The sequence below is a fragment of the Xenopus laevis genome, chromosome 6L, assembly GCF_017654675.1.
Source record: "Xenopus laevis strain J_2021 chromosome 6L, Xenopus_laevis_v10.1, whole genome shotgun sequence".
Taxonomy (NCBI): domain Eukaryota; kingdom Metazoa; phylum Chordata; class Amphibia; order Anura; family Pipidae; genus Xenopus; species Xenopus laevis.
In genome coordinates, this window is record NC_054381.1 from 12,643,174 (window position 1) to 12,669,521 (window position 26,348).

Sequence of the window (26,348 nt, forward strand, 5' to 3'; positions counted from 1 at the left end):
TATTGAGGCAGTTTATTAGATTAGCTACAATATTGCAAGCTATAACACTATATTTATTCTGTGGAATGATTTACCATACCTGAGTAAACAGCTCTAGAAGCTTTTTGTTTGTTTAGGATAGCAGCTGCCATATTAGCTTGTGACATCACTTCCTGCCTGAGTCTCTCCCTGAGCATGCTCAAGCCCGTGCCCTGGAGGTTTTAGCTGAAAGAAGGAAGTCTGATACAGAAGCCCATGAGTACACAATAGAAGGAAAGAAATATGGTGGGTTTACGTGCCATAAAATCCAATGGAGAGAAAATGCCTAGGGTCAATGACGATCATCCCTTTGGATCAGGTCACAGGCCAACCAGCCATTGGATTTACATAGCATGTGTGGGGCCTTCTTTCATTGGAAATCCACTGACCACACTGTATTTGTTCGCTCTGGGTGAAGGAATTTGGAAAGCGACAGTGTAACAGCTGCAGTATATTGGTCCTTTATGGTGAGTTTGGGTATTGGTTTTGCACACAGGAATATAATAAGAACGAGAGAGATGGGGTTGGATGGCTAAATATGGTCAATGTATTCAAAGTAAATACATTTCTATGAGATATTTTAAACTTAGCATATGACAGAGGCTGATAGAGCAGCTGTATCTTAGGGCTGCACCAGGGGTTGATATAATATGCAAATAAATGAGCCATTGTATGTCATCAGAGGACAGTTGCTAATAATGCCAATCAACTTAGAAACTGCTTTCAAAAACAAGCAAAAACATGAATTGGAGGATTCTAAAACAAAAAAAAAAGAAAACCCATAACCTAATTGGCCAGAGCAGAGAAGAGGGTCATCGGAAAAAAGTAGATCCAACAGATGGGTACGTTGAGTGCAAATAAAGGTGGAGAAGAATGCTATAGAGATCACTAATGTGGGGGCAGCAATGATATAATATCATGTAATAGTACCTGTTAATTCTGTTGGCATATGATGTCATACGTCATTTCAGGTTAAGACTGGGTAAGGCCAACTTGGTAATGTTAATTTCCTTAAAAACAATTGCTTTACCGCACCGCATGCAATTTACAGTAACAAGTCAGACATCCTTACCATGAGCGGCTTGGTATGCAGAGCCCAGACAAGCAGAGTTGGCCGTGGCGATGGTGTACACGGGGGCATTGAATACATCTGACAGGACCTGCAAAATCAAAAGAATAAGCAAGAAGCAGATATAAGGCACCAACATTTAACTGCAGCCTAAATACAACAAGACATTGGAAACAGGGTTGGATGGGAAAAGACCTGGTGAGCTCCACCGGCCCAAACCCGCATCACCTAAGATTGTGAGGCACCATAAGAAGGTATGAATTGGAGGGGACGGAGGGGGGGTTGAAGCTGGGGCAGGGGGGGGGTTGTGGGGGTGGGGGGGCTGGACAGGGCAGGGTCCCTGATGCAACTGCCCTGGTGGGCTTAGATTCCCCCCCCCCCCGGTCCGATGCTGATTGGAGAGAATATTACACCTGGCTTACACAGGACATTCTCTGTTATAGCTGTATCATGGGCGAATTTTAATGAAGGCTAAACCTCCCCAAATCAACACTGATGAATTTCATACAAGAAACAGTATGGGGGGTACATTGATGCTGGAAATGCGTTTTTCCTGTAGTGTTCTAAGGTTATTATGCAGGAAAATGACACTGTATTTACAGTATACTACTATGTGTCTGGGTGCATTTTATATAGAATTTGCACTGTATTTATCCAGCCATGTGTTCTGCAGTATTTTATATGAAGCTGTTACTCAGGGTCGGACTGGGCCGGCAGGACACCGGGTAAAAAAAACCCGGAGGGCACCAACGACACAGACCCGCTATTAGAAGTGATCCCTGAACTCCCTTCGGGCCCCCGGTTGCCGCAGAGAGAAGGAAGGCAAAGGGTGGCCAGAGGGGGGTTGAGGCGTGGGGGGGGGGCTGAGGTGTCTTCAGCAGAGGGGTGGGGGCCAGGGGGAGGTTTGGGGACCCTGAAGCAGCAGCTCCAGAGGGATTTTGGCCCCCTAGTCCAACCCTGCTGGTACTAACTGTCTGATATTTTATGTAAAACAGACACTACATTGATTGTACCATGTTCTTGCAGTTTTATTCAGGAAACTGGTCCTGGAATACTATAAAGCAGGGAACCCCAACCTTTTACCTGTGAGCCACATTCATAGGTAAAAAGAGTTGGGAAACAACACAAGCATGAAAAAGTCACTTGGGGTGCCAAATAAGGGCTGTGATTGGCTATTTGGTAGCCCCTATGTGGACTGGCAGCCTACAGGAGGCTCTTGGCACTATACTTAGTTTTTAAGCAATTAAAACTTGCTTCCAAGCCTGGAATTCAAAAATAAGCACCTGCTTTGAGGACCCCGAGAGCAACATCCAAGGGGTTGGAGAGCAACATGTTACTCACGAGCTACTGATTGGGGATCACTGATATAAAGTAATCCACGGATAAAATATCTTTAAATAGCTTCAACAAAAACAAGTATCATTCTCCTCCTTTGCCTGTACCACATGTTTGTGTGTTTTATTGTTACAAAAAATTATATTTCAGGGAAGTTTTCTGCCACCCCAGAATGACAACCTGATTTAGCTGGTTTTACCGTGTTTAACTATCCTGCCAAAATGGCCATAAAGCCATATAATGTGATACTCCAGGCCAAACACTGCTCCTGCCTATGGGTTTTCAGGGCTCACATAAAAGACAGTTGAGTCATATTATGATAATTAATGTTGTGTATGATATAAGTCATATATTCAGTACACATTTAATGGCATGCGCAGTATCAATACATTCCCACCCCAAAACTCGACTCCTTTGTGAACAAACCTGCAATATATCTTGATTCCTGGACGCCCCTCCTGTAGCTAGAATTCTTGTTTGAGGCACTAAAAAACAAAAAATAAAAAGCTCTTACTATACAATAATTCATTTTGGGGAACGAATGACACCACCAGGCCCTTATGATTAATATCACTAATCACTGTCTATGAAGGAGGTAAAAAGGAGGGAGCCATACCATAGAGAAGAAGTTTTTCAGAATTTTGAGATCAGAGAATCGTTTTACAATCCAAACCCCCCACCTTAGCGCTTCAAAAGGTTACAAATAATTTGAAACATGGTCATTCTAAAGATCCATGGCTACCCAAGATAGTACATAATAACACCTTCAGGTGGAGCCCCCCCCCCCCCCACTTCCACAACTTTGGATTCCCTAGGGGGGCCAACCACATAAACTGGGAACTGCTGCCATATAGGTGACATACATTATATGGTTACAGGTATGTGGACACTGGCCCAATACAATTATTGCCAGTCCTGGGGTATCAATATGAAATTGCTCCTCCTTTTGCTGCTGCAACAGCCCCTAATCTTCTCATCCCATTAGATGTTGGAACATTCTTGGAGCAAGAGCATTAGTGAGGTTGGGCACTGATATTGGGGCTCACAGTCTGAGTTCCAATTGATTCCAAAGGAGTTTGGTTGGGTTGAGGTCAGGGTTCTGTGCTGGCCAGTCAGGTTTTTCCACTCCCAGAAACCCATTCTGTATGGACTTCACCTTGTGCATTTTGGCATTACTGTGCTGAAACAGGGACGAGTTCTCAAACTACAAGTATGGGACCTGTTATCAAGAATGCTCGGGACCTGGGGTTTTCCAGATAACAGATTTTTACGTAATTTGGATCTTCTTACCTTAAAGGGATTCTGTCATGATTATTATAATGCAGTTTTTATTTCTAAATGACACTGTTTACACTGCAAATAATTCACTCTTCAATATAAAATTTCATTCCTGAACCAGCAAGTGTATTTTTAGTTGTAATATTGGTGTGTAGGGGCATCTCAGGTCATTTTGCCTGGTCATGTGCTTTCAGAAAGAGCCAGCACTTTAGGATGGAACTGCTTTCTGACAGGCTGTTGTTTCTCCTACTCAATGTAACTGAATGTGTCTCAGTGGGACCTGGATTTTACTATTGAGTGCTGTTATTAGATCTACCAGGCAGCTGTTATCTTGTGTTAGAGAGCTGGTTACCTTCCCATTGTTATGTTGTTAGGCTGCTGGGTGTGGAGGGGAAAGGGGTGATATCACTCCAACTTGCAGTACAGTAGTAAAGAGTGACTGAAGTTTATCAGAGCACAAGTCACATGACTGGGGGCAGCTTTGAAACTGACAATATGTCTAGCCCCATGTCAGATTTCAAAATTAAATATAAAAAAATCTGTTTGAGAAATGGATTTTGGTGCAGATTTCTGCTGGAGCAGCACTTTTAACTGATACATTTTGAAAAAAACATGTTTTCCCGTAACAGTATCCCTTTAAGTCTTCTAGAAAATCATGTAAACATTAAATAAAGCCAATAGGCTGGTTTTGCCCCCAGTAAGGATTAATTATATCTTAGTTGGGATCAAGTACAATCTACGGTTTTATTATTACAAAGAAAAAGAACAGAAAAATTTGAGTCTATTGGAGACGGCCTTTCTGTAATTCGGAGCTTGGCCTTCTTATTTTTTTTTTATAGTTTCCAGCTTTCAAATGAGGGTCACTGACCCCAAATTCCCTATAATGCAACAAATGTATTGTTATTTCTATTTTTTATTACTCATCTAACTCTAACCCATCTCCTATTCATATCCCAGTCTCTTATTTGAATCAATGCATGGTTGCTAGAGCAATTTGGACCCTAGCAACCAGACTGCTGAAATGGCAAATTGGAGAGCTGCTGAATAAAAAGCTTAATAACTCAAAAACCACAAATGAAAACCAATTGCAAATTGTCTTATATCAGTCTCTACATCTACTAAAAGTTAATATAAAGGCAAACAACTCTTAATAGAATTAATAGCCAATTCCATTAATCAGAATAGGGCATCCGCATACTTTTGGCCATACAGTGTAGCACCTTTCATAGAATAGAAACAGCAATAAAACACGTTGGGTCTTACATTTATTTTGCATGCTGTTATTGCCCAAAAGCTTGATTTATCACGTGACAAGCTTAGCGTATATCACCCTAAATTTGCCTTTAGAAAAGAGCAATCTCAGCAAGATATTTGTAGCTCGTGTTTTAAAAGCCAAGCAGCTGAAATCTCTGCAGAGGGAGGACTAAACGAAAGCACACGCTCATTAGCTAATCCGGAAACTCATATGTCCAACAACGCTAAGCCCCACTTATTGCAGGCAAAGCCCTGAATGATGATTTTTTTTCTGTCTTCTCTTTATTGATGATCCCAAGTGAGCTGCCGTAGACAATATGAAATTCGCCAGCTTTAAAAAAGAATTAAAGAGCAGCTCCTGGGAAAGGGTTTGTACACAAAGGAAAGCTTGTTCTGACACTATATTCAGTTAGAAGAGCTTTCGTTGACACGGTGAAAGGCAGTCAACTCAAAAACAAAACAGTTGCTTCCAGCATCCGTACAGCTCTTTATTCTTTGTGTTTAGTTGCTGAAAGGGAATTGGGATATTTAATATTTTATGTTTTCACTGCTTATACCTTTCCAATCTTTAGCAGTCTGCAGTTATCACTGGGTATTGCTTCAACAAAAATGAAGGGTTAAGAGTTGATCATCACTCTTAACTAGAGTGCGCCGGGTCCCCCTGCAAAAAAAATCTTCAGAGGGGCCCAGCGCATTCTGATCCCAATCCTCCTTCCGACTCCCCACCCTGTGCCGACCTGTGACCCCCGTCCCCGCCGGAGGAAAGAGAACGGCTGGGGAGGGGGTTTTCTCTTGTTATCTATATTTCTCTTGTTTGATACTGTGCCCCACAAACGACTGCTTTCTAAACTAAGGTCTGTTGGGCTTAATGAAGGCATCTGCACGTGGATAGGAAACTGGCTACAGGATCAGGTACAGAGGGTGGTTGTTAATGGGACATTCTCTACTTGGAGTAAGGTTCTTAGTGGGGTCCCTCAGGGCTCTGTATTGGGTCCACTTTTATTTAACTTGTTCATTAATGACATAGGGGTAAGTAATGTATCAGTGTTTGCAGACGACACAAAACTATCAGCCCAATTAATTCCATCCAGGATGTGGCACTTGCAACAGAATCTTGACAAACTGGCAATCTGGGCAGCTAAGGGCAAATGAGATTCAATGTTGATAAATGTAAAGTCCTGCACCTGGGATGTAAAAATATCCACTTATACCCTTAATGGGACTGCACTAGGCAAATCCATAATGGAAAAGGACCTTGGAGTCCTTGTAGATGATAAACTTGGCTGTAGCAAGCAATGCCAGTCAGCAGCATCAAAGGCAAATAAGGTCTTGAGCTGTATTAAAAGGGGCATAGAGTCACGGGAGGAGGGGGTCATTCTTCCACTGTATAGAGCACTTGTAAGGCCCCATCTAGAATATGCCGTACAGTTTAGGTCTCCATCACTCAAACAGGACATTATTGTATTAGAGAGGGTACAGAGAAGGGCAACTAAGCTGGTAAAAGGTATTGAAAATCTTAGCTATGAGGAAAGACTGGCCAAATTGGGGATGTTCACGCTGGAGAAGAGGCGCTTAAGGGGTGATATGATGACTATGTATAAATATATAAGGGGATCATATAATAATCTCTCTAATGCTTTATTTACCAGTAGGTCTTTCCAGCTGACACAAGGTCACCCATTCCGATTAGAAGAAAAGAGATTCCGACTAAATATTCGGGTCTGTTACAGTGAGAGCTGTGAAGATGTGGAATTGTCTCCCTGAATCAGTGGTACAGGCTGATACATTAGATAGGTATAAGAAGGGGTTGGATTGCTTTTTGGCAAGTGAGGGAATACAGGTTATGGGAGATAGCTCATAGTACAAGTTGATCCAGGGACTGGGCCATTTTGGAGTCAGGAAGGAATTTTTTTTCCCCTCTGAGGCTCCAGATGGGTTTCTTTGCCTTCCTCTGGATCAAATGGCAGTTAAGAAGATTAAAAAAAGTTAAAAGGTTGAACTTGATGGACGTGTGTCTTTTTTCAAACTAACTTATTATGTTACTATGGATGAAGTAGACCCTGCAGTCCAGGCCCCCTTGCAACTGTGGGGTCTGCTTCCTCTATAGTTATACCACAGTCACCATACCATTCTAATATACCTACTATATCATCTCTCCCTACTATACCTGCTATCCCACAGTCACACTCCCTTCCCAGAGACTATTATCCACTGTTACTATAGACACCATCTCTCCCTACTATACCTGCTATCCCACAGTCACACTCCCTTCCCAGAGACTATTATCCACTGTTACTATAGACACCATCTCTCCCTACTATACCTGCTATCCCACAGTCACACTCCCTTCCCAGAGACTATTATCCCACTGTTACTATAGGTACCATCTCTCCCTACTATACCTTTTAACATTCCTAATGATATATCTATAAAAGATTTCCATGGTTAAATAAAGACACACAGGGCCCATTGGTGAGATAAAGTATCATATATAATTAGTTTTCAAATATGTCTCCAAAACTAAATCCTCATTTGTATAAAGAAGCTTCCATTTAACTTCAGCATTTTTCCATATCAATTCCAGTAAATATATTAAATGTATTTAAATTCACTGAGGATTATTATAAGAGAAAGACATTCCATCTCTTCATGCTAAAAATAGTGCAATAAAATATCAGTGCCAAAGAGGAGAAATATATATAATATATATAAAAATATAAAACAAATAATAAACAAATACATTGCATGGAGTGATTGATGAGATGCTAAAAAATGAGTGGGATGAGAATTGGCAATAAAAAATTCAATATTTCGTTTCTGAAAGTAAATTATAAGAGAGAAGAAGAGAGGCCCATATAAAACCGCACCAAAATTAATGACCATGAAATTAAGCAAATGTTTGAACCCAGAGCTGGTGATTCAGAAGAGTCCAGTAAATCTTGGGTACGGATGCCAAGTTTTAGCGGTCCCTCTTCTCACAAGTGAAGCGTTTACATAAAGAATTTGCAAAATGTTTTCATTGGGAAAAAGGCAGTTAAGTGCCGGCTATTTAACATTGCATCTGTCACAGTGTCACTGAAATCAGTAACTTGAGTCGTATTAAAAGAGTAGCAAAGTCCCTGACTGAAAATGGGCTGTTTTCAACGAATCTCATCAAAAATCTTTTTTTTTGACCCAACATTTGCCAAGGATCCCATAATCCAGAGTTTGGCAGACTTTTCCAGTTCAAGAAGATTTGGAGGAGCAAATACACATTCGCCCCAAATCTTACCCTAACTGAACCTTAAAGGAATTGTTCAGTGTAAAAATAAAAACTGGGTAAATAGATAGGCTGTGCAAAATAAAAAATGTGTCTAATATAGTTAGTTAGCCAAAAATGTAATGTATAAAGGCTGGAGTGACTGGATGTGTAACATAATAGCCAGAACACTACTTCCTGCTTTTCAGCTCTCTTGCTTTCCACTGATTGGTTACAAGCAGTAACCAATCAGTTGGAGTCATTTATCAACATTGGGCAAATTTGCCCATGGGTAGTAACCCATGGCAACCAATCAAATTGCTGCATTCATTGTTCTACTTGCAGCTGGCTTTAAAAAGCGAATCACTGATTGGTTGCTATGGGAAACTGCGATTGGAGTAGACCCTCGCACACCCGTTATGTAGATGTGTAGATTAGCTCGGTGCTCGATGAATGGAGGGTACGGTGACCTCCCAGTAACTAGAACAAAAGAACACACCGGCACACGAGACTTGTATCTGCAGGGCGAGCCCTTGCAAAAGTTTTTACTGCACCACCGCAGTAAAAACTTTTGCAAGGGCTCGCCCTGCAGATACAAGTCTCGTGTGCCGGTGTGTTCTTTTGTTCTAGTGCTATGGGAAACTGCCCATGGGCAAATTTGCCCAGTGTTGATAAATGAGCTCCAGTGACTTGAGGGGGGGGCACATGGGTCATAACTGTTGCTTTTGACTCTGAGCTGAATGCTGAGGATCAATTACAAACTCACTGAACAGTTATGTCCCATGTGGCCCCCCTTATAGTCACTGACTAACTCAGAGTTAGAGAGCTGAAAAGCAAGAAGTAGTGTTCTGGCTATTATGTTACACATCCAGTCACTCCAGCCTTTATACATTACATTTTTGCCTAACTAACTATATTAGAAACATTTTTTATTTTGCACAGACTATTTACCGAGTTTTTATTTTTACACTGAACTGCTCCTTTAAGCTGACTTTTGGGGTGTATATAGGAGAGCAAGCATTCTCCTTTAAATTTCCTCTAAACTTACATGTAGGCCGTGTCCCCCCCCCACCACCGTACCAGCCCCCTGAGGTAGAGTCCTGCACAGTGGCGGAACTACCGGGGGAGCAGGGGGTGCGAGCGGGCCAGGGCCCGCACCCCCTCAGGGCCCCCCGGCAGTGCGTTCGCCGCTGAAAATGCGGCCAAATGCGGTCGTTCGGAGGGGGCGGGGCCCGGCTGAGCGTCACGCACCAGGGCCCGCCCCCCTCTACGATCGCTATTGGTCCTGCACGAGTTAATTTTCTTCAACCCATTACCGCAACCTGGACCTACAATTCACAATTTGCCCCCACTGATCCACTACCCGACCCAGCATGCAATAGGGCAATTTACCTTTTGACCCAGGACACAAGAAACTGGAAGTGCCATTACCGTGGACTAGGCGTGACATCACTCTCAGTGTGTCCCAATCTGCCCCAAATTAGATCTCATTGAAAGCAAAGCACCTCCTCTCCAGCCCAATGCGACCAAAATCCGCCCCACAATAATCCCGTTATGTCATAGATGTTCCACTTCAAGATCTTCCAAGATCTTTTACATTTTTTCTAAAAAAGGTGGCACCCCGAACCACAAATGACCTTAAAGTTCCCACTCACATCTTACAGACTGTAGGTCTCATTTATGAAGGCAGTAAAAAGCATATCTCCCAACTGTCCCGTGTTTAGAGGGACAGTCCCTCTTTTGACAGCTCAACCCACAGTCCCTAGTTTGTACAGGAAAGTCCCATTTTTCTCTGCAAGGAACAGCCAGAAAAAGAAAAAGTTTCTAACTTAATTGGCTTTTGGCAGAGAGCCCAGAACAGCCAGAGCAGCAGATAAGATATTTTTGTAACAATTTCGAGATAAGCAAATAAGTAATTGTAACAATATGAGATAACAGGTCCCTTGGGAAAAGTTACAGCTTAAAGGGCAATTCACCTTCATTAGCAAAACTGTAATAACTGGGAAATTTTTTTTTATGTATTTATTTATTATGCTTTAACATCATATGACAATACAGCACTGCCCATAATCCTATCATCCAGCCATTGATTAAGTCTACAGACGTTGTCTATAATATATATATACTGTATATTCACACAGGGGCTGTTTAAACATACATTATGTGGGTTTCAATTTTAAGGATTTTTATTTAATTATACACGGAATATAAACTCCTTTCCCCAGTGCATTATTTATTAATCAGATTCAGTAGTTCTGGGATTATCAACTGCACCCTCCCTTCTAATGCTGCGCTAACCTTTACAATTTATTCCAAGCAGCTCACTTAATAACCCAATGTTCTTTTAAGCTGAATGTAGAAATGAGAAACACATATACCGTAGGTATAACGGATAAGCAAGAGCCTCTCTCTCTCATATACACGCAGCGGGATGAGTTCAACAACTCGTTCCATTTAACAAACACAATCACTTTCATTTATATATCAAACACACAACAATGGCATTCTATGGCAAATATGTCAGGGAATTTACACCCATTACTCTAACATGGGCACAATAACGCTGGACACATGAGCTGATGTTGGGTATAAATCATTACTGATTGCAATTAGGCATGTGCACATATGAGCCGTTGAGGGGTTCTATGACCATATAAAGGCACAAGGCTGCAGGCTGAGTTATACAGGGAACTCTGAGTATCACTCATGTATTATAAGGGATAATGTACCCCCTACTGTAAATGATAAGGATATTAGAAGTCACTGAGGGGTTCTGTGACCATATAAAGGCACAAGGCTGCAGGCTGAGTTATACAGGGAACTCTGAGTATCACTCATGTATTATAAGGGATAATGTACCCCTACTGTAAATGATAAGGATATTAGAAGTCACTGAGGGGTTGTTCTGTGACCATATAAAGGCACAAGGCTGCAGGCTGAGTTATACAGGGAACTCTGAGTATCACTCATGTATTATAAGGGATAATGTACCCCCTACTGTAAATGATAAGGATATAAGAAGTCACTGAGGGGTTGTTCTGTGACCATATAAAGACACAAAGCTGCAGGCTGAGTTATACAGGGAACTCTGAATATCACTCATGTATTATAAGGGATAATGTACCCCCTACTGTAAATGATAAGGATATTAGAAGTCACTGAGGGGTTCTGCGACCATGCAAAGACACAAGGCTGCAAGCTGAGTTATACAGGGAACTCTGAATATCACTCATGTATTATAAGGGATAATGTACCCCCTACTGTAAATGATAAGGATATTAGAAGTCACTGAGGAGTTCTGTGACAATATAAAGGCACAAGGCTGCAGGCTGAGTTATACAGGGAACTCTGAGTATCACTCATGTATTCTAAGGGATAATGTACCCCCTACTGTAAATGATAAGGATATTAGAAGTCAATGAGGGGTTCTGTGACCATATAAAGGTACAAGACTGCAGGCTGAGTTATACAGGGAACTCTGAGTATCACTCGTATTATAAGGGATAATGTACCCCCTACTGTAAATGATAAGGATATTAGAAGTCACTGAGGGGTTGTTCTGTGACCATATAAAGGCACAAGGCTGCAGACTGAAATATACAGGGATACATGAGTATCACTCATGTATTATAAGGGACAATGTACCCCCTACTGTAAATGATAAGGATATTAGAAGTCACTGAGGGGTTGTTCTGTGACCATATAAAGGCACAAGGCTGCAGGCTGAGTTATACAGGGAACTCGGAGTATCACTCATGTATTATAAGGGATAATGTATCCCCTACTGTAAATGATAAGGATATTAGAAGTCACTGAGGGGTTGTTCTGTGACCATATAAAGACACAATTTGTAACAAGAGTTCTGGGGTGAGGGTTGTACCTCTCTGCTATCAGTATAACTGGAGTGAAAATTAATACCTTCTTTTTTTATACAGTTAGGCATGTGTAGTTGAATACAATGCCCAAAGGGGCTATTTCTTGCAAAATTAAAACCTCTAGTTACATGAGCCCACTGGGAAAATGTTTGAAGAAATCCAGACGGGAAATAAGTAGAAGCTTGTAAAACACAGATACTCATAAAGGGCAACTTATCCTGACAAATACTGGATGCTTACTGGCGTTGCTGAATAATAAATCGTCACTTCGCATGCAATAAAACTGACGGCAGTGGCTCTTAAAGCATGTTATCCTCTCTTTAAAATGCCACCAGGATTGTTAGTCTTTAGACAATATCATAAATAGTGCGGTTAATTTACGAGTGGCACCGAGCTCCACGCGACTATAAATAGCAGCTTTATATGAGTAAGTGTTGGGAATAGCTTTAAGGTTAATCTGCAGTTCAGTGAACGTGTTCTACGTATCCATCAGCCCTTTCTCTAAACACTATAATAAAAGGTGAGAGGGGTAAATCAGTCACAACGATGGTGATCGCAGACAGTTAGGCCAATGCTCTGTGTTTGCTGCGCTATACGGGCACCGATCATGCAGGAAAATGCTCCATGTAAGGCACAGATGGAGACATTCCGGGCATTTTGTGGCCATATTTGCCTTCATGGAGACTTATTTATAAATGCGAGTGTAGAGTGCAAGGCATTATTTTGAGTACAGGTGTGGGATCCGTAATACGGAAACCCATTATCCAGAAAGCTCCGAATTACAGGAAGGCTGTCTGTTATAATAAAACAATACCTTGTACTTGATCCCAACTAAGATATTATTGGGACTCATTTATCAACACTGCGCAAAATTGCCCACCGGCAGTTACCTATAGCTACCAATCAGTGATTAGCTTTTTAAAGCCAGCTGCAAGAAGAACAGTGAAAGCAGCAATGTGATTGGTTACCATGGGTTATTGCCCATCGGCAAATTTGCCCGGTGTTGATAAATGACCCCCAATGAATCCTTATTAGAAGCAAAACCAGCTTACTGGGTTTTTTTAATGTCTACGTGATTTTTTTTTAACAGACAAGATATAAAGATCCAAATTATGGAAAAATCCAGTATCCGGAGAACTCCAGGTCCCCAGCATTCTGGATAATAGGTCCCATACATACATATATATATATATATATATATATATATATATATATATATATATATATATATATATATATATATATATATATCTCTCTCTCTCTCTCTCTCTAAGGGAGACAGACATTATTTTATATATATATATATATATATATATATATATATATATATATATATATATATATATACACATATATACACATATATACACATATATATATATATAGATATATATAGAAAAAAGGAAAAATTTTATTAATTCAACGTTTCAGCAACCACACGTGTGCCGTCTTCCTGACCTAGGAGTGCGGCTTTTTTGTATGGATACTATCTTTCTTTGACCGGCACCCAGGCGGTTGGCTATTGGGTTAAGAGTGCACTGGTTTGTGGATGTTTAGATATATATAGATATATATATAGGTATTCGTCTCCCATAGACTCCATTTTATCCAAATAATCCAAATTTTTAAAAATTCTTTTCTTTATCTCAATAATAATAAAACAGTAGCATATACTTGATCCCAACTAAGATATAATTAATCCGTATTGGAAACAAAACCAGTCTATTGGGTTTATTTAATGTTTACGTGAAACTGGGCAAATGGGAGGTATGCTGATCCCATCTAAAACAAATGCTTGCTATTGCTACTTTTTACTTTCTATTCAGACCATCCCCTCTTCATATTCCAGTCTCTTATTCCAACCAATGCATGGTTGCTAGGGGAATTTGGACCCTTGCAACCAGATGCTGCTGAATAAAAAGCTAAATAATTCAAAAACCACAAATAACAAAAAATGAAAACCAATTGCAAATTGTCTCAGAATATCAATCTATACATCATACTAAAAGTTGACTCGTATGTGAACAACCCCTTTAAGGTATGAAGATCTAAATTACGGAAAGATCCATTAACCAGAAAACCCCAGGTCCCATACCTGGTATGTTTGCCTACCATATTGGGGGACTTAAACTGCACTGTAGGGCCCAGTGACAGAAAGCTACCCAACTGCCATGGATGTCAGCTCTGGTTTTGATGCTGCATTCTGAGCATGGAAAACATATGTTTGGGCATAGCAAACAAAAAGGATTCGGTTCGGGATCCGGCTGTTTTCAGCAGGATTCGGATTCGGCCAAATCCTTCTGCCCGGCCGAACCGAATCCGAATCCTAATTTGCATATGCAAATTAGGGTTGGGGGGAAATCATGTGACTTTTTGTCACAAAACAAGGAAGTATTTTTTTTTCCCATTCCAACCCCTAATTTGCATATGCAAATTAGGATTTGGATTCGGTTCGGTATTTGGCCGAATCTTTCGCGAAAGATTCGTGGGTTCGGCCGAATCCAAAATAGTGGATTCGGTGCATCCCTAACAAAAAAACATTGTTCTGTTGGCTTTAGAATCTGTACACTTTTTTTGCACGGCAATGCAGGTGTTAATTCCTTCCTTTTTGGAGGTTCTATACCCACGGGAGAAGATCGCTATCCGATCCGCTGATTCGCGCCCACTGCCCGGCGTTGGGACTATGTAAATACCAGGCCCCCTATGTAATAAATGTGCATGAAATAAATGCACAAATGGGATAAACTAAAAAAAGTATTTCTATTAGAATGTAATTAAAGATAATACAGTAACGCAGTAATACAACATTTCCACACTGTCTAATCACAATACAGTTAAATCTGCAGATAAAAGCATCCTCCATTTGTCAAATGTAATGAAACATGTCAGCTACACGGAGCCGCAGTTGCAATTCAGCAGGGAGAGGAGCAGCGCGGCGACATGTTGCTTTGAATGACAAGGTCACCGCTCTCCCTTTTTTCCTTCCTCTGCATTTCCACTGCTAAACGCTCAAGGTGCTGTAAATTAATTTGTAAAAAAAAAAAAATGGAGACAAGGCATCTAACGTGATTAGCGCAGACTGTCAAAGCAAGTCGAAATAACACCCCGGAGCGCTGGCGGACTAATTGGCGACCGTTAGAAGAGCTTTGGTAGTTAGAAGAGCAGTAGGAAAAAGAAAATCTAATTTTCAGTAGGGTTTTAAAGTTTTGGCTCATATGTTCGATTTGGAGGGGGGAGTCATGGTGCTCCAGGAGTTTGCTCCGAGTCTAATTACCCATAGTGGCCAGTGAGTAGGCAGTATTTACTGGTCTGCTGTCTGGAAGCAAATATTTGATTGGTTGCTATGGGTTACTAGACCTGAAACACCTTATTGAAGGTCAATGCTGAAATCTTTGAGATTAATGAACTACCTGTACCCCTTGGGAATGGAGGGGGGTCCCAAAACTGGTGTAACTCTGCACTATCAAGTACAGTAAGACTAATAAAGGAAAAGGATCGCTAGTTCCTATGAGAACTAGATACTCCACTGGGGAAGTGCCAGTACACTGACCCAGTACACTCAAGGAGTAGATCTCTGGCCCATTATATTCAAGGAGTAGATATCTGACCTATTATACACAAAGAGTAGATCTCTGACCCATTATACCCAAGGAGTAGATCTCTGACCCATTATACCCAAGGAGTAGATCTCTGACCCATTATACCCAAGAAGTAATTCTTTGACCCATTATACCCAAGGAGTAGATCTCTGACCCATTATACCCAAGAAGTAAATCTCTGACCCATTATACCAAGAGTAGATCTCTGACCCATTATACTCAAGGAGTAGATCGCTGACGTATTATACCCAAGGAATAGATCTCGGACCCTTTATTTCCAAGGAATAGATCTCTGACCCATTATACCCAAGAAGTAAATCTCTGACCCATTATACCAAGAGTAGGTCTCTGACCCATTATATTCAAGGAGTAGATATCTGACCTATTATACACAAGGAGTAGATCTCTGACCCATTATACCCAAGGAGTAGATCTCTGACCCATTATACCCAAAAAAGTAATTCTTTGACCCATTATACCCAAGGAGTAGATCTCTGACCCATTATACCCAAGAAGTAAATCTCTGACCCATTATACCAAGAGTAGATCTCTGACCCATTATACTCAAGGAGTAGATCGCTGACTTATTATACCCAAGGAATAGATCTCGGACCCTTTATTTCCAAGGAATAGATCTCTGACCCATTATACCCAAGCAGTAGATCTCTGACCCATTTTACCCAAGGAGTAGATCTCTGACCCATTATACCCAAGAAGTAAATCTTTGACCCATTATACCCAAGAAGTAGATCTCTGACCCATTATACCCAAGAAGTTAATCTTTGACCCATTATACCCAAGGATTAGATCTCTGACCTATTATACCCAAGAAGTAAATATATGACCCATTATACCAAGAGTAGATCTCAGACCCATTATACTCAAGGAGTAGATCGCTGACTTTTTACACCCAAGGAATATATCTGACCCTTTATTTCAAAGGAGTAGATCTCTGACCCATTATACCCAAGAAGTAAATCTCTGACCCATTATACCAAGAGTAGATCTCTGACCCATTATACTCAAGGAGTAGATCGCTGACTTTTTACACCCAAGGAATATATCTGACCCTTTATTTCAAAGGAGTAGATCTCTGACCCATTATACCCAAGAAGTAAATCTCTGACCCATTATACCAAGAGTAGATCTCTGACCCATTATACTCAAGGAGTAGATCGCTGACTTTTTATACCCAAAGAATATATATGACCCTTTATTGCAAAGGAGTAGATCTCTGACCCATTATTCCCAAGGAGCAGATCTATGGAGGCCATAGTTTCATCACCATACAGGGCCTGGCTCAACTGCAGATTCTGCAATATTAGGAAAAAATCAAACACATGAAATAACTAAAAACTCTGTGTTTGTAGGTCCCTCTAATAAAGAAGCTGCCCTCCTCCCTGTGTGAATGGAATTATCCTGTCTTAATATGCCCAATCGTAAATCTGCCGGCTACTTTTCATACACCAGGAAAATAGATGATTTGTTTTTATGCCCATGCATCAAATTTACAGGCAGCAGAAATTTGCAGAGAGCACCACAAATCTGTTTTAGCTGCAGTCTGGCTGGAAAGGTCACATGCAGCTAAAGAAACAATGGTTACGTCCACTTTAAAAATGCTTTTTGCAAAGTTCTGCTTTGTTGCAGTATCACACACCTACGCTTTGAAAACAGACGCATTATACATTTAGATGCATTGTGCAAGGCTTGACGCCAACCAGAATAGCCGGTGGCATGCGTCTACAATAACAGCTGTGCAGGGCGTGCGTTTAAAGGGCAAGTCATGTCAAAAAGTGAAAATATTTCTTGTAATGTTTCTATCTGTTTCTATCTATTCATCGCCCACTTACAAACAAACAACTCCTAGGGAAAAAAAATGTCCTATTATATACAAGATATGTTTTCACTCTATAGTTCTATAGAGAGCCATCAATGGCACTTGATTCCTATTTGTCTTCCGGAGTAAGAACTAAATCCATTGTATTCTGCAGGGCTTATCTGTTATCTGCCATGTGACCCTGTGGGTTTTTTTGTCCTATTCAGCTACAATAACTCCCCCATGGTTACACAGCAGCTTCTTTATATCAGCTATAGTAGCATTTCTGCAGCAAACACACTATTTTATCATGACAGGTTAACAGTACATTATAGAACACATATTTGTTGTTACTTTCCCGTTAAAGCAGTTGTTCATTTTTAAATTAACTTTTCGAATGATGTAGAGAGTGATATTCTGAGACAATTTGCATTTGGGCTTTAATTTTTTATTATTTGTTGTTTTTGAGTTATTTGGCTTTTTATTCAGCAGCTTGCAAGTTCAGCAATATGGTTGCTAGGGTCCAAATTACCCTAGCAAACATGCATAGATTTGAATAAGAGACTGGAATATGAATAGGAGATGCCTGAATAGAAAAATGAGTAATAATAACTAGTGATAACACATTTGTAGCCTTTCAGAGTATTCCTTTTTTAGATGGGGTCAATGACCCCCATAAACGCTGACAGATCAAGCGAATGGAGTGCAGTATGAAAGATCGGATCTTGCCATAACAACTGCAACAGGTCACCTCCTGATCAGAACATCAGCTCTGAAGGCAAGTGCCCGTTTACTTCAAATCCAGAATCAACAGTGATGCAAGAATTGGATAATCCCATAATAAAGAGTGTGACTATGACACCTACAGATCCTGGTGCAGCAAGGTGTAGAGACATCTACCCAACTAGAGAGCCATCTGACATTAACCAAGGCTTCAGTAAAGACATCAGGCCTCCTGATCATTCACTAGAAATTAATGATCGGCCTGGACTTGACTTTGCTGCTCCAGTATTAGATTCCCAGAGTTCCAAGAAGACCTTGGAGTTTGGGGTACAATAGACTCTTAGTAGGGATGGAGCTAATGCTACACAAGGTTCTTCTGCTACGGTGAAAAGGGACAACATGTTTCACATTAGGTGGGTTGTGGAGTGTAACCCCCCAGAGCCAAGCTCTGTCATTGATAACGTTCTGGTAAAGTTCTGGCCATGGGTTTTGTGCCCTCAGACTTGCATGTAGTCATTGACCTCCCTAGAGGACAATATCAGTTTTGTGAAGCCTCAAGATCTCAATACATTTCTGAAAAATTTTGAGCAGCACAAATCCAAAGCAATGTGGTTGGGTTTCTCAGCAAAACCCATTTCTAGATCCCAGGTGTGCACAGTAACCATATTGGTACATAATGAATCCCTTCCAGTGAATAATTTAATAGCCTGGCTAAGCAGGTATGGAGACATTGTAGACACTCCCACTAAAATTCTCGAAAAGAAAAAGATTTGGACTGGCTGAAGCAAATAAATAACATCATCCAGCACCTTCCTAGATCTGCTTATTTGGGGAGAGACAGGATCTTGTGTTTTTACAATAGGTCAGGTGCCAACCAAGCATATCTTGTTCAGTTGCAAAGTGCTCTCTGTGCTGCCCCATTAAAGATATTGCTACCTATTTTTGGCCTACTACATGCAGCTCATGTATTGCTCCTTCCTCCAATGTTGGCACTTTGTAGAAAGTATTTTTTATGTTCTCAGCAGATATCATAACCTACTGCATGTGGGATTCTGGTTACTCTGAAACCCCATTGGCGCAGCATGTTTGAAAAGACTAGGGTGTCTAAAGGGGAAGAAAAGAATATTTTATTTGTGTATTTGATGTAAAAATGCAATGTAATGTGATTTATCAATTAGCCTTATTCAAGGGGATGCCGTGTGTTTTGTTAGCATTGGAGTAACAATAGAGGAAGCAGACCCCGTGGTCACAGGGGGAAAAGGTGGCCCAGCCCAGAAGGTCTGCTTTATCTATAGCAGGGTCCCCAACCTCTTTTTTTACCCATGAGCCACATTCAAATGTAAAAAGAGTTGGGGAACAACACGAGCATGAACACTGTTCCTGGGTGGTGCAAAATAAGGGCTGCAATTGGTTATTTGCTAGTCCCTATGTGGACTGGCAGCCTACTCTGCCTCTGTTTGGCAGTACACTTGTTTTTATGCACCCAAAAAAACTTGCCTCCAACTAGGAATTCAAAATTAAGCATCCGCTTTGAGGCCACTGGTAACAACATCCAAGGGGTTAGTGAGCAACATGTTGCTCAGGGGATCACTGCTCTATAGTCAGGGCCGGATTTAACGAAACGGCGCCCCAAGGCCGCACAATCCATACCCTTGCTGCTTCCGGTCGCGCCGCCCTGTGTCCGCAGGATCCTAGCGCCGGCTGTGGCGCTCGCTGAGGCAGAAGCGCTGGGGAGCGTTAAGTCCCCAGCGCTTCAAAGATGCAGCTGGGCGGCAGGCAGCCCCAAAAATTTTGCCGCTCTAGGCCCGGGCCTATGTGGCTTTGCCACAAATCTGGGCCTGTCTATAGTACAGCAATCATCCCCTCTCCGGCAGCTCTAGTACCTGAAACTGATTTCATCATTCACCTATGTCTCTATGGGTATAATGTCCTATCCCCAATAGGGCCCAGTTTGGCTGTACCTTTGTAAAATGCAGAGTAGAGCAGTGGGGTTGACAGCCACCATCTCTCGCCACTTGATGTCCTTCTCCCAACATAAGGGAGTGGAAGGGTAACCAATGACGAGGGTTTCAGCTATATAAATGGTCTTTGTTTTCTTGAAACTAAGGCAAGTTAAGGAAGAAACTAAAGTCAGGGTGCTAAAAATAAAATGTTCTAACAAGGAAGCCCAGGTCTCTGTCTTCTATGAGCTGCTGCTTGAAAGCAATCACCATATACAGTCCGTTGCCCTACACCACTGTGATATGTATCTTTTTTATTATGGGAGCCACAAGTCAAAAATTCCCTCTCTGCCCTGCCGTATATTTACCTCTGGGAACATGGCTAAGGCAATGTTCTCTACATGGAGAATCACTTTCACAAAATAATTAGAAGCCGAAGTAACTGGAAATAAAGTTTACGCACGTAAGGACTAATCAGAGATGATGAATTTCTCCCGATCTCCTTTAACTGACACCGTGCATCAGCAGTGGAACATTTTTATTGACTAATGTACTTTCATGCCTTCCCTTCCCTTTCCAATGACAATTTGAAAGTCTGAGCGAAACATACAGCAAAATGACACTAAATTAGAGAGTCTTGTCGATAGCGTTATATGCTGAAATGTCAGCCTGACAACTGCCTTTACTTATACTGCCGGTTATTTCTCCAACAGGCCGACAGTTATAGACAATGGGTTAAGCGTGATCTTTGGAGAACTCGTATATTTCCTTTTAATTGTGCACAAGGGTCAATATCTTATTTAAATTCCACAGGTCATTTGCTTGAGCTATATGGTGTCGCCGCATTTATGTAGCTTTATTCTGAAGCCACCACAGCTTGGCTTAGAGATCTTTGTTATCCTTTCCAAATTCAAAATATCTATACATGGAACCCTATTGTGGTCTCCAAAAGCCACGGCTACAACTGAGGCTGATCCTATAAGGGCAATGCTCCTTGTGTTGTTTTTTTCAAAAAATGCTCTAGTTTTCTTGGGAAACTGCCAGGATTTGACAGTTTTGGCAATAGATGATTTTCTGGTGTAGATGATTTTCAGTCCATTTCACTAGCATTGTGTGGCTTCTCTAATATACTCCAAGGTGCAATTCATCCATGCCATCCTGTAAACATTATTTTTACCTTTATTTTGAATTTGCCACAGGGAATAATGTTAAAAAGGTGGTTCACCTTTAACTTAACTTCTAGTATGTTATAGAATGGCTACTTTTCAATTGGCCTTAATCTTTTCTTTTTTATAGTTTTTGATTGATTTCCCTGTTTGTTCAGACACTCTACAGCTTTCAACTGGTAGTCACTGACCCCCATCTAAAAAACAAATGCTATTGTTATTGCTACTTTTCATTACTCTATTCAGGCCTCTCCTATTCATATTTCTGTCTCTTATTCATATCAATGCATGGTTGCTAGGGTAATTTGGACCCTAGCAACCAGATGGCTGAAACTGCAAACTGGAGAGCTGCTTTATAAAAAGCTAAATAACTTAAAATCTACAAATACTAAAGAAATGAAAACCAATTGCGCCGTCCATAATTCGAAACTTTTCTTATTCCAGTCAATTTTTTTTTTTTTCAACACATTCATAACTTTTTAAAGGGGATGGTTCACCTTTAAGTTAGCTTTTAGTATGTTATAGAATGGCCAGTTCTAAGCAACTATTCAATTGGTCATTATTTCTTTTTTCTTTTTTTCTTTTTTTTTTACAGTTTTTTAAAATTATTATTATTTGCCTTCTTCTGAAACTTAAAATCCTTCAAATGGGAGCCACTGACCCCATCCTACAAACAAATGCTCAGAAATACTTTTGTTATTGCTACTTTTTATTACTCATCTTTCTATTCAGGCCTCTCCTATTCATATTCCAGTCTCTTATTCAAATCAGTGCATGGTTGCTAGGGGAATTTGGACCCAGAACCAGATTGCTGAAACAGTAAACCGTTTGCAAATTTGTCTTAAAATATCACTCTCTACTTGATACTAAAAGTAAACTCAGAGGTAAACCATCCAGGGGAGTAACTACAGAGGAAGCAGACCCTGCAGCTGCAGGGAGGCCCAGGAGGTATTGGGGCCCCAGGAAGTATTGGGGCCCCATGAGGCCCTAATTCATATACAATTTCAATAAATATTAGTACATTTATTGATTTGGTATAAATTTATTGGGGCCTGAAAAATAATTTGCTGTGGGGCCCAGTTATATCTAGTTACATCACTGAAACCACCCCTTTAACAGAGCATGGATTGAATCAATCAAACTGAATTTGATAATTAGGCCCCATTCTGTAACTCCAAAGAATCTAGTTGTATTCGTCTAGGGACATATTTTCCTCTACTCAAGTGAAAAGTCAAGAAGATATCTTTTGTGACAGATCACGCATGTACCGTGCTCCAACAACCAAATGCCAGAAATAACCAGATTGTTTTCACCCCTGGAATTCATTGGAATCCATACATTATTCATCAGCTTTGTCCTCTCACTAGGTATTCCATTTTGTTAAAAAACATTGCATCTCTTCTTAAATTGCATATTGTCCAATTTGTGTGTGTCCTTCATGTTGTCCTTTGTGTATCACTTTAATCAGGGTTTGTCATCGAGAGACGGAGCCGGTTCAAGTGCTATTCACGGAGAAGTGATTAGGAAAGGAGAGGCCATGATCATGTGTTTGTCAGTGCCATTGGAGATCATAAACACATCTAATGGAATGTTTTAGATTTCATGTTAAGTCAAGAATCAAAACAGATGAGACATTATTGGAATTGGTTCTGCCTCACTAGACAACATCAATGGAGGGAGAGAGAGAGACGGCTTTGAGAGCTTGGAGTCCACACCATTTGCATCTCATTTAGGAGCTGGTTAATTTAACCTCAACAATTAAATGTCACGCAAATACCTCGGAAATAATGAAAGAGATTATCTGAGCTACTATTAAATTCATTAGACTTGATCTCAATTATTATTATCTCACTTAATGACACCGTTACCAAGTTGCTCTTCAGAGAGAAATGTAGGACCATGGGTTGCACCAGCACATGTTGCATTTTCAGGTGGATATTGTTGAACTCCCATAATCCTCCGTTATACACTGGGTGCGGGTAACTGGTTCAGTGGTGCAGACAGAGGAGGGGGCCACAGGTTGAAAATATCTCATATTTGCCCTTGAAAGGTAATGCAGGTGAGAATTATTGGGTGTAGAAGAGGCCATTTTTCTTCTTTCAACACATTAAACATCTCTTTTGTGTTTGTATGTCTGTGAGTTAGCAAAGTTTATGAATACTGAGCTCGTACAAATTTGTTTTGATTTAGCACCTTGGAATGATCCCAGAACTGGACTGACCTGTATTCAATCAAAGCATGAGAATGGTCACAGGGCTTGACCGACCTGTATCCAATCAGAGCATTAGAATGATCATATGGCTAGACCAACCTGTATCCAATCAGAGCATTAGAATGATCACAGGGTTAAACCAGCCTGTATCAAATCAGAACATTAGAATTATCACAGGCCTAGACCAACCTGTATCCAATCAGAACATTAGAATGATCACAGGGCTAAACCAACCTGTATCCAATCAGAGCATTAGAATGATCACAGGGCTAGACCAACCTGTATCCAATCAGAACATTAGAATGATCTCAGGACTAGAGCAACCTGTATCCAATTAGAGCATTAGAATGATCACAGGGCTAGACCAACCTGTATCCAATCAGAACATTAGAATGATCACATGGCTAGACCAACCTGTATCCAATCAGAACATTAGAATGATCACAGGGCTAGACCAACCTGTATCCAATTAGAGCATTAAGATGATCACATGGCTAGACCAACCTGTATCCAATCAGAACATTAGAATGATCACAGGGCTAGATCAACCTGTATCCAATCAGAACATTAAGATGATCACATGGCTAGACCAACCTGTATCCAATCAGAACATTAGAATGATCACAGGACTAGACCAACCTGTATCCAATTAGAGCATTAGAATGATCACAGGGCTAGACCAACCTCTCTCTATCCAACCAGAACATTAGAATGATCACATGGCTAGACCAACTTGTATCCAATCAGAACATTAGAATGATCACAGGGCTAGACCAACCTGTATCCAATTAGAGCATTAAGATGATCACATGGCTAGACCAACCTGTATCCAAGCATAAGAATATTCACAGGTAAAACAAACAATCAAGTATATAAAAATTTCAGAAGATACTGTCTGCTCCAGGGTTGTCCATTAGGAATCCTCTGGCTGTTGAGGAGATGCTGTTGGACAAACCTCATTTTTGTCAAGACAGGGGCCACACCAATCTTTATTCCAGAGGGCCTCGCTAATCAAACTCCAGCCCTGTGGCTGTCGAATAATAAAACCGACCGCCTTTGTCGCTCAATTAGATAACACTGTTAAAATATTTGATTGGCTGCTGACTAAACACTGAAAGCAATTTGAAGCGACGCCACTTTATCAACATGTCAAGAAAGGAAAGCGGAAAGTGTCATTTTGAAACTGTTCAGTGATAAAGGGGCTTTTCATCCGGAGCAATCTCGCGAAGAGAGTCTGAGGAAGTTTTTATATATTGTCATTTAAAAGGCCCGTTATGTGCCATGGACAGAAAGATGGAAGGGGAGATATTAAACTATTCAACTAAATCATTGGCAAAGTCCTAGTGTGAGTACAGACACTGGGGAAGATAAAACCAAAATTAGAGGGGTATGAAAGCACTTATTTATATCCCTTTCCATGCAGAGAATGGTTTTAGTATTAAGAGCTAAATTAATAAATATATTCATTTTGTAGATTTCCTGGTTGACCTAAATGAGGTTCTAACTGCTTGCTAGGCCTTCTTGTCTATCTACCTTATTAGGAAGAACTCCTTTACAGAAAGGGGAATAAACACATAGAAAATCTGTGCTGCTGATATAATGGGGCTAACTCAATAAAGGCATCCAAGCAGACATTCAAATCAATGCATGGTTGCTAGAGTAATCTGTACCCTAGCAACCAGATGGCTGAAATTGCAAACTGGAGAGCTGCTGAATAAAAAGCTAAATAACTCAAAAACCACATAACAATAAAATGAAATCCAATTGCAGATTATTTCAGAATATCACTCTCTACATCAAACTAAAAGTTACCTCAAAGGTGAACAACCCCCTTCAACAGTGATGCATTTGCAGTCATATGAAAAAGTTTGGGAACCCCTCTCAGCCAGCATAATAATTTACTCCACTTTTAACAAAAAAGATAACAGTGGTATGTCTTTCATTTCCCAGGAACATCCGAGTACTGGGGTGTTTTCTGAACAAAGATTTTTGGTGAAGCAGTATTCAGTTGTATGAGATTAAATCAAATGTAAAAAAACTGGCTGTGCAAAAATGTGGGTACCCTTGTAATTTTGCTTATTTGAATGCATGTAACTGCTCAATACTGATTACTGGCAACACCAAATTGGTTGGATTAGCTCGTTAAGCCTTGGACTTCATAGGCAGGTGTGTCCAATCATGAGAAGAGGTATTTAAGGTGACCAATTGCAAGTTTTGCTTCTGTTTGACTCTCCTCTGAAGAGTGACAGCATGGGATCCTTAAAGCAACTCTCAAAAGAACTGAAAACAAAGATTGTTCAGTATCATGGTTTAGGGGAAGGCTACAAAAAGCTATCTCATGAGGTTTAAACTGTAAGGAATGTAATCAGGAAATGGAAGGCCACAGGCACAGTTGCTGTAAAACCCAGGTCTGGCAGGCCAAGAAAAATACAGGAGCGGCATATGAGGAGGATTGTTACAGACTGGTAATAGACAACCCAAAGATCACCTCCAAATACCTGCAAGAACATCTTGCTGCAGATGGTGTATCTGTACATCGTTCTACAATTCAGAGCAATTTGCACAAAGAACACGTGTATGGCAGGGGGATGAGAGAGAAGCCCTTTCTGCACTCACGTCACAAACAGTCGCTTGTTGTATCCAAAAGCTCATTTAGACAAGACACAGGCATTTTGGAACAAAGAGCTTTGGACTAATGAGACAAAAATTTAGTTATTTGGACATAACAAAAATCGATTTGATCGCGGAAAAAGAACACCGCATTCCAAGAAAAACACCTGCTACCTACTGTCACATTTGGTGGAGGTTCCATCATGCTGTGGGGC

At 40.7% G+C, this 26,348-nt stretch overlaps 1 protein-coding gene across 2 annotated transcripts in view; it reads right to left on the reverse strand.

Annotated features, from left to right (window-relative positions):
* Positions 1–26,348, reverse strand: part of xylb.L (xylulokinase homolog (H. influenzae) L homeolog) — a 76,577-nt gene that overhangs the window by 18,281 nt on the left and 31,948 nt on the right. For both annotated transcript variants that reach the window (NM_001114828.1, XM_041565202.1), the window contains 2 exon segments: positions 1,091–1,178; positions 2,849–2,907. In NM_001114828.1, the coding sequence (NP_001108300.2) occupies positions 1,091–1,178; positions 2,849–2,907 (147 nt within the window).